Raw genomic sequence first — 10,121 nt, 5'->3', positions numbered from 1 at the left:
TTATCTAGACAGGATGGATTGAATCTTTGTCCAAATGGTTGAACTCAATATCCAGCCACTCTGGAGGTCAGGCTGATATCACAGTAGCTCAAAACCCCATCTCTCTCTTTTATTGTTTTTGGCCTGGCCAGCTCCACACCTGAGACATCTCATTAGCATCCACTTTCCTTTCTAGGGGCCCTGGTCAGTGTAAACTTTCAGATGTGGTCCTAGGGGCCCACCGTAAATAACAAAGACACTCCTATCACTCAGGAAATTCCAAGGGTTTAGAGGCTACCTTCCAAGAACCAGAGACAAAGATCAGACACATTCCTTATAACACACCCAGTTAATAAATATCAAAATCAAGATTTAATCTTAGATCTGTTGGGCTTCAGATATTAGTATGTGCATTTTCTTCTCATTTGCCTAGCATAGTACCTGACACATAGTAAGTGCCCAATAAATCTTAATTAAATGAATGAACGAGTCAGATTTTTTTTCCTTTTGCACAGAGAGATAGGGTAAAATTTCATGGCAATGGTAGATACTCCCAAGGGTGGGTAATTTTGTCATTTTATGAATGATATTCTCACAGGCAGTTGTTAATTATAAAACCCTTAAAACGAGCTTTTGCCCTCCTGAAAACAGCTTGCTGTTGCTAAATAGAATCACCAAGAGATGAAAGAGGGGCTGGGAGCGGGTGTATAATGCTTGTGACTTAAGTGATTACATAAATTGGTTTAAGGCTATTCTTTTGTGGGAGAATATCATTTCTTAAGAGACGTTACTCTCCTGCGTAATGCTTGAGTGTGATCACATGAGATTTTCTTTTAAATAGAATATAAGCTCTGCCATGTCTCTGAAAAAAGAGTACTTACACTGAAGTAAGATAAAAAATATATTATGAAAAGCAAACTAAGAGTCAGCCAGTTAGGGTTTGTGTGTGAACGCAACGGAGAAATGTGAGTGAGGAAAATATTTTTGGTGAGGGAAATCAGGATTTATTTTAATTACCAAATTCAAATCTATCTTAAAAATCTCTATATGCTACTTTAAATAAAGAGTCTGATCCAATTTAATTAAATAAACTCTATTAAGTCCTTAGTCAAAAGAAGATTATGGGAAAGCATTTGTAAAGCATTTGTCTTTTATCTTTTCTCTGTTTCATCTATTATCCTTTTCATTTTTCTGGATATTAAACTATCAAAATGGCATTAAAAAGGAAACAAAACCTAACCTGTAATTCAGAGTGGATGGCTCATTTTAAAGTAATGGCCTGCAAAAGAAGAAAGATGGATGGAATAACCTTTTTTGTGTGATATATCCTTGGAAAATTTTCTGACTATATAATCATGAACATGGGAAGTTAAAGAGTTAGTATCTCTTTGGGTGTGTTCCCAGACTTCTAATAGTTATGGTTTTTTATTTCTTAGTGTATTGAAATTATTTTATTTATGATTGCATCTAAAAATACATCTAAACATGAGGCTATGCTACTGCTATTTTGTTCACTTTGCCTACAACAAAGAATGGAAGTTGGAAATGTTGTAGTTACTGAACCATATCTCTTACACATTTCACATAATTGTACATTAACCTAATGCTGCTTTCACTGAAACAAAATGTAGTAATAGTATATTATTAGGAGGGAGTGAACTTATAATGTCAAAGTAGAGTCATATTCACTTAAATCTCATGTAAAGACAGAATTCACAGGACCACATTTACAAGTGCAACCACAGGAGATTTTAGGTCCTTGAAAATGTTAACTAGAAGGAAACGTAGTAAGATAAACTCACATATTATTTTATCTAAAATGAAGAATCTGTTTTCCTTTAATGTTCAATATATAGCTTAATTTCTGCCTGTGTTAGCAGATAACCTTTCTGTCAAGCTGTATGCCTTTCTGTCAAGCTTCTTTCCTTTATTTCCAGGAACTACAAATCAATTCAGGACTGATTCCTCAGTCCTGACCTCCTGAAATGGCCTTCTAACCATAGTCTTGGACATACCTACCTTCTACTCTCCTACAGAGATGGCTTTATAAGTAAGCCTGTATTTAAAAAATCTGTAGTATCATCTCCCTCTACAAGAAATTGATCTTAGAAACATTCATATATCTCAATATAGAATTTATTCAATAAATACAACAGTCCCCGCTTATTCACAGGACATATGTTCCAAAACCCCCAGGGGATGCCTGAAACTGCAGATAGTACTGAACGCTATACATATATTATGTTTTTTCCTATACACACATACCTACAATAAAGTTTAATTTATAAATGAGGCACAGCAAGAGATTAACAATAACCAATAATAAAATAGAACAATTATAACAATATACTGTAATAAACGTCATGTGAATGTGCTCTCTCTCTCTCTCTCTCAACATATCTTATTGTACAAATTTGGCAACTTTTCCATCATAACTAAGCACTTATCTGCACTGTAACGTTTGCAGTTTGAGGTGCGACAGCAAAACTAACACACATTTCTTTTTCCCCTCCACAATTTCACAGATAGAAAATTTGTTCTTACCGTAGACCTTAGCAATCTCAACATACGATTTTTATCCTTTCCTTACTGGCTAGAGAACTTTCCCCTTTTCACTTAAAGGAGGCACTTCATGGCCTCTCTTTGGCATATGTAAATTGTCAACATCACTCATCTTGCACCTTGCGGTCATTATTAAGTATAATAAGTGTTACTTGAACACAACCACTGTGATACCTGGACAGCTGATCTGATAAGTGAGATGTTTACTAAGTGAAAAATGGGTGGGATCCTCTGGACAAAGGGATGATTCACATCCCAGGCGGGATGACATGGGATGACGAGAGATTTCATCACACCACTTAAGATGACACACTATTTAAAACGTATGAAATGTTCATTTCTGAAACTGTTCACGTAATATTTTCAGATTGCAACTGACCGAGGGTAACTGAAACCTCTGAAAGCAAAACCACAGATAAGAGAGGACTACCGTCCTAAGGAAAAATAATTATTTTAAAAAATACTATTTTAACAATTCCCCAAATTCTCATTAACTGATGCATCCTGCAATGATGTTTCAGATAACTGCTACCACAGTCATTAACAGGTATTTATTGCATCGTGCTAGGCATTTTAGAGTACAAATAAAGATCTGTTCCCTGACCATAAGGAGCTTGCAGGGTTTATTTTGCTAAATTATATGTCTTTAGTCTGAATCCAAATATAAAAAGTAAATTCTCAGTGCTAAAGATATGTGATTTGGCATCTGGGGTATGTAAAGGCATGGACAAACATTGGAGGGAGGTGTATTTTAACAACTAGGAGTATGTGTAGGGGAGGGAAAAAATATGTTTTTCATGTACGCAATTTAGGTTCTCTGGCTGGGACCTTGTAAATTAGACTATTGAAAGACAGATTAATGAGAGAAAAACAAGCAGAATTTTATTAACATGTGCATTACACATACTCATGGGAGCACGTGGTGATGAGTAACCCAAAGGGCTTGTTAGCATTGTGCTTAAATACAGTCTTAGGCTAAACAAAGGAAAAGGGGTTTGGAACTTCTGGATGGAGAAAGCAAGTTGTGGGAAGGTGACCAGGAAGAGTACGGTAAAGACTGGTTGTTTAGTAAGGTTTGTTTTGCAGATTTAACTTGGTGCCTTCTCCATTAGTAAGTTATTAAGAGTTCTTCTCCTTCTAGGATAGGAGAGGGAGAGAGATACCTTTACAAATGTAAATTTCCTTTACTAAAGAAAAACTTAGGTACTGTTTATAGAGCTTTTTCTGCATCCACCTCTTCTTCATGGCCCTTAGCTCAAAAAATCCATATGCCAAAGAGGCATGTTTTGGGGTAACATATTCTGGTACCCTTCATATGGAACTGGTAGAGTTGTTTGCCAGTTTGTAATGAAGGGGCATAACTTTGGCCCAAACACAGTTCACCAATTAGAGTTTAATTCATCTTTTTTTCACTTTTATTTTCACAAGAGGTAAAGGATTTTTTTAATCTCAATCTTATTTTACATATGTGTTGTGTCCATTAAATTTATCTGAATCACTTGAAAATGAATAGAGAAATTTTGATTCTACACAGCTGATTGCATATACCAAACTACAACTGAATATTTAGCTAAAATGACTTATAGCATAATATAAATGTATGTGGCAAAGAGAAAGGAAACAGAAAACTTGACAGTTTCTATTGCAATATTTGCAAGTTTATCTTATGCAAAATATTCAGAGCAGTCTAGGTGCTTAGTGAGTACTGGTAAAAACCATATAAACAAAAACAAAATCAGTAAATTATATTTAGATCATCACAAAGAAGAATGACACTTCAGAGATTGTTATTATTATTGCAGTTTTTAGTTGTCATCTTACCAGTAGGAGTAATAAGACTGATGAATATTGTTATTGAGACAAGGTATAATTTTTGTCTTATTAAAGGCATATTCTAGATGTTCATCAGACCGTATTAAGTCTGTTCCCTGGTGTTTCTGCTATAGTAATTTTTTCCCATTATTTTTCTGTTGCTAAGAATACACACTGTGTAACGATGGTCTCTTTGTGACCACTGGCTGTCAGTGCCAATTATAATTTAAATAGCCCAGGCAAAGAAAATTTAAATTTGAACCAGCAAATAGCTGTCCTCAGCACATTACTGAAACAAAGTCATTTAGACTCAGCAGGCTAGAAATGAAAATAGCTGAATTTAAAATAATATTTTTTTCTTTTAGTAATCTTGATAAATGTATTCCTAAGTGAGATAATTGGGCTTTGATTAATCAAAAAATGTTATCCATAGCATGAAATAAATTCAGGTAGGCTTGAGGGAGCTTAGTTCCCCGACCAGGGACGAACCCGTGCCCCCTGCAGTGGAAGCTCAGAGTCCTAACCACTAGATGGCCAGGGAATTCCCGTGGGTATGGAAATAAGAGGTTTAACATAGCAATATTCAAGGAATAATAATAATTTTCCTAAGTTTCCGCAAACAAAGCTCGGTTTCTTTTTCTACCTATTAAAACAAACAAACACTGCTTTTAACAGTGAAAAGGATGCTTTGAATCTCTGTGTAGAAATGCTTTTAGCATCGTTTGTCCAGTAGGGGTGATGAATTTGCATTCAGCATCCCCAATCTCAACTGATTTCTCTCATTTTAAAGAACAATGGCTATGGAGAATCCGCTATTGAGTCAGGGGGAGGGTCAAGAGTTTGCAGAGGACCAGAATAGGCCACCGCAAATATGCCACTTTGGAATAAAGATTATGTTGAGCTAAAGGTCATTAAAAACCACAGGTGCAAGAAAAGCTCTTTACCTCCCTACTAACTGCCTAAAAATAAAGCATAAATTTCCTCTTTTGTAAAGGAAATTTACATTAGTAGTAAAATAAGTTTCCATTTGTAAATCTATCTCTGTACCAGGAGGAGTGCTTCTCTTGGAGACAACACTTAACACCTGAGAGGCTCCTACCTGCATAACAAGACAACAGTTACTTACCACCCATTTTCTCCCCTCACCTCCCCATAACTTGCCTCTCCCACCCCGAAGCCCCAAACCCCTTTTCCTTTATGTAGCCTAAAATGGTGTACTAGTCTCAATCATCTGGACTCCTCCATTTGTCTAATTTCTTTTTGAAACTCCCATGCATATACACAAAATTAAACTTTTTTTCCCCCTCTTGTTAATCTGTCTTTTAACAGTTTGGTTCTCAGGACCCAGCTATTGAACCTAGGAGGGTAGAGGGAAAAAAGTTCCACCTCTCCTATGAGTTCAAAGCACACATGTTACATAAAAAGGGTGCTTCTAGAGGTTGTCAGGGAGGAGAAAAGGAATTCCTAAAGAAGAAACCCTGTGAGCTGGGTCTTCAAGATTGACTAGTTCTCCAGCAGGCACATTAGGGTAGGACATAAGAGAGGAAAAGCATGTTGTAGTGGCATGAAATCATGCAAGGGCATGGTATGTTTAACCCGTTAAAGAGAAAAACCACAGACCCCCAATGGCGTCACTTGCGCTAAAAGCCCACGTTAAAACCTAGATTTAATACCTAACTTAATCAAGGTTTTCACCTTCCTCAGAAATGTAATCTTAATCAACCATTTTCGAATTTTCTGGTCAGCACCAACGTGGTGATCTGTCACATGGGGCCTCTCCATCCTCGAGGAAGAAGAGACCATCTGCATGATTAAACCCCTGCTGGTCCTTTCCCCACCCCCCGAGTAAGATGTCCTGGCCTAAAAATAATCCTTTCTTTTCTTTTCAGCTCCCTAACCCCACCCTTCTTCTTATAAAAACCTTCCATTTTGTACAGTCCCTTGGAGTGCCCTTCTAGTTGCTAGATGGGACACTGCTGATTCATAAATCGTTGAATAAAACCAATTAGATCTTCACATTTACTCCGTTGAATTTTGTTTCTTAACAAAAGAAAGCTGGCTGTAGTTGAGGGTCTCTGGGGTGGAGGGTGCTGGGAAAGCAGTACAGACTTTTTAAGGTTATACATGCTCATACAGCATCAAGAAGATAATAAGGTCTTTTGACCAAATTATGTGTGTAAGTGGTTATATGATAAATTTTTATTTTATGACTTTTACATTTTATTAAAGTTACATATATAAATGCTATTAAATGACAATATTTCTATAAAGCTTTCAGTAATAAACAAGTTATTCTTTGTTCCTTCGTTCTCCACTACTCCTTTCCCCTCCTGTCTCTACCACTCCCTGGAAGTAACCCTGGAGGTGACCATCTTCAACTCTTAATTGTTTCCTTTTGCATTTGCTGTGCTTGCTCTAAATTCCTAAGTAATACGCTTATGTTAATTTTTTAAATTAGTTTTATATATTAACTTTTGATTTTTACTATGGAAGATGAAAATTTAAGAGTTGTCTTTTTTTTTTTTTTGAGTTCTTGTGATATTTTATTTAGAAAAACACAGGACACCCCCCACCACCGAAGCCACAAAATCTTAATTTTTCTCTTTTAAATGTCACACTAGTTAGATATAAGGTCGTCCCGAATAATAAAAGTATTTACACATTGAACATAAAATAAATATAAAACAACTGAGAACAAATTAGTTATCCATTGATTCATTTTGCATTCCCACGGTTCATCTTCTGTTTCATCTTCCTTTGCCTTTTATAAATCCTTTTCTTTCTTGCTTTCAAATCTACTTTTGGCTCTGGTTTTACCCACTGTATTTCTATCGGCTTTTCCTCAGCTGGTGTAACAAAAACATCTGCAGTGGGATCATTGGGAAGAATAGTCTTTGGTTGTTTCTTTCTCAGCTTCTGCACGTCTTTCACTTGCTGTTTCTGTATTTTGCAGCTGTGATGGATCTTATGACACGCCGATACATGTTTGGTGACTGGTAGTGAGGATTTTCATACAAAGTTGGTCCTCCAAAACTTCCCTGGAAAATCTTTATGAGATTTAAGACAAAACGGGGTCCTATTTCTACAAGAGCAGCATCTTCTTCTATGATCTGAAAGTTCCGAAACCATATCCTATTATCCAAAATAGTGAACGTAAACACATGGTCCACAAATGGTTGACTTTTGGGATGATACCGTGGTGTACTAAAGATCTGAATTAAGAGTTCTTTTAACAAAGCAAAATGTGGTAATTCATCAAAAGCAGGATCAAAAGACAAGAGGGGCTGAGAACCTTTCAAACAGTTTCCAGTCATCTTTAGCTCAGCTAGGGTATGAATATTTTGAACAAGGAATTTAGCAGATGGTCCATGAGGTGAATTTGAAAGCCACATATAGAGATCTTGTTTTTTCTTAGCTTCAAAATAGATACATTTATTGCAGTTTTTCATTTCACAAACCTCGTTAATCACAAATAACTTATCTTTACGATCCATTTTAGTATCTGCTTTAGAATGAGGCATCAACATTCTCAAGTCTTGCATTAAATGTCTTGTTCTGAAATTTATTCCTCTAGAAGAAAAGATGAGAATCCGTTCCTTATTTTTCTACTTGCCCTTGCAAACCGGGCCTGGGATACGATCTCTCTCTTCCTCCTCCGCCTCCTCTGCTACGTCGCTCGGCTTAGCAGGCGGCTTAGCATCTTTTTCGTTTCTTTTTAGCTTTTTCGCCTGAAACGCCGGGCCTCCACGCCGCTTCCTCATCGTCACCGCCATCTTGCTCCAAGAGTTGTCTTAATTCATTCAGTCTGCTCTAACAAAACACCACAGACTGGGTGGCTTAAAAACAATAAACATTTATTTCGCACAGTTCTGGAGGCTGTAAATCCAAGATTAGGGTGTCAGCATGGTCCAGGGAGGGTCCTCTTCTGGGTCCTAGATTTCTTGTTGTAGTCTCACATTGCAGAAGGGACAAGGGAGCTCTCTCAGACCTCTTCTATAAGGGCACTAATAATCCTAGTCACCCTCCAAATACCCCACCTACTAACGTTACTGAATGCAAGTTCATGGGCCCAACGCACAGTGAGGCCAAACAAACCTAAATGTTGGAGTTGGCAGCAGAGAAAGGTTTATTGCAGGGCCAAGCAAGGAGAACGGGTGGCTCATGTTCAAAAACCCTGAACTCCTCAATGGTTTGTGGGGAGAGGTTTTTATAGGCAAAATTTGGGGTGAAGGTTGCAGGGTATGTGACTTTCTTCTGATAGGTTGGTGGTGAGGTAACAAGGTGATGATCCAGGACTCATGCTCAGCCAGGGTGCAGGCAGGTTCCTAAAAAAGAACTCAATGATTCTCTATTAGGTATATTCCTGGAGGGGGAACCAGGACCTTCCCTCTTTTCTGCACTATGGTTTCTTGACTGCTCCTCCTTTGTTTCTACTTCCCGTTTCTTCCCTGATTAGCAACTGTTTGAATCTGCCCATTGGAACTCAGGGAAGGTCAAGGAGGCTCAATGAAGCCTATTTCCTACAAAAAAGAAATTGGGGACATGGAAAGGGTTTGTACCCGAGAGGACCCCACAGGGTCCTGCTCAGTTTCAATCAGAGTAGTAGTTTGTGGCGAATCCAATCTCTAATCTAGAAACATGAGTAGATAGTGTTTATATCTACTCTCATATTCAGCCTCATCCCAAATGTGCCTTTTACTACTCTATTCTGTTAAATTTTCCTCCCACCGCTAAGAAAGCAATGATCTTCTAAAATCAAATTCCTTCTTGGCTCATGATTCTATCTTTTCCTGATTCCTGAGTAGACTTCTTTGATTCTAGCATCTTCAGGGACATGATTGGAACTATTTTTAATATTCAAAAAACATATTTCAAAAGCATAAACCTTTTGTTAAAAACTGTATATAGTAAAATCTCATAAGATGAAATTCAAATTTTATAGCCTGGCAATTGTAATATCTATAACTTCTTAAAAATTAACTTATTCTATGGATTTAACATATTGAAATTTCTATAGGGCCACTCAGGGTTTATAGATAAGTAAAACCTATGGAGTATAATAAAAATCGGTGGGAATAGTGGACAACTGCAGAGTGAATGCGCCATCTAAGAGTGGACAGCCTCTACTTAGTGCCAGCAGATTTTTGACATGCGGGAATTAAGCCTAATTTTTTCAGATACTTTGAGAGCTAGGTAAAGTCTCTCTCTCTCTCTCTCTCTCTCTCTCTTTTTTAGACATGTGGGCAACTAGCAAATATTTGAAAACTACTGTGCTTGCCAACAAAACCAAAGGTAGGATTCAGCTACCAGTTGCATCTTCTGCCTGCTCAAAGTCGGTTTATTGACTCTATCCCAGGCAACTCTTCATTCCTGTTTCCTTAGCCTTTCTCATGATATTTATTTAACTTTAAGTATTCTTCCTCTGTACCTATTCAAATACACCATTTTTCAAGTTCTAGGTCAATTTTCACCTTCTCTCCCCTACACTTTCCACTTCAATATCACCCTCCACTGGGATAATATACATTTATTACATGATGATCTAATTTGTGACTAATGAACTACCTTTAATTTTACTGTTAGTTCTGCCACAATTTTTAAATTAAAGGTGAAACAAACTTTTTTTGTGGAAAAGACCTTAGGATATTGTAGCCCAACACCTATTATGTAGAGACTTGAAGAGGATAAGTAAATTCCCTAACATCATATTGTTAGTTGGTTACAGATTCCAGAGGCTGTTTTAATTGCCTTGAATATAGTAGGTGTTG

The 10,121-nt window shown here is 37.1% G+C and overlaps 1 protein-coding gene across 1 annotated transcript; it reads right to left on the bottom strand.

Annotated features, from left to right (window-relative positions):
* Positions 1–7,068: 7,068 nt before the first annotated feature.
* LOC133091925 (ribosome biogenesis protein BRX1 homolog) lies at positions 7,069–8,126 on the bottom strand. The gene is given in 2 exon segments (XM_061191104.1): positions 7,069–7,295; positions 7,298–8,126. Coding segments are annotated over 2 exon segments (1,056 nt in total).
* Between the last annotated feature and the right edge of the window lie 1,995 nt (positions 8,127–10,121).

The sequence above is a fragment of the Eubalaena glacialis genome, chromosome 5 (assembly GCF_028564815.1).
Source record: "Eubalaena glacialis isolate mEubGla1 chromosome 5, mEubGla1.1.hap2.+ XY, whole genome shotgun sequence".
Classification (NCBI taxonomy): Eukaryota; Metazoa; Chordata; class Mammalia; order Artiodactyla; family Balaenidae; genus Eubalaena; species Eubalaena glacialis.
This window is presented reverse-complemented; position numbering and strand designations above follow the sequence as displayed.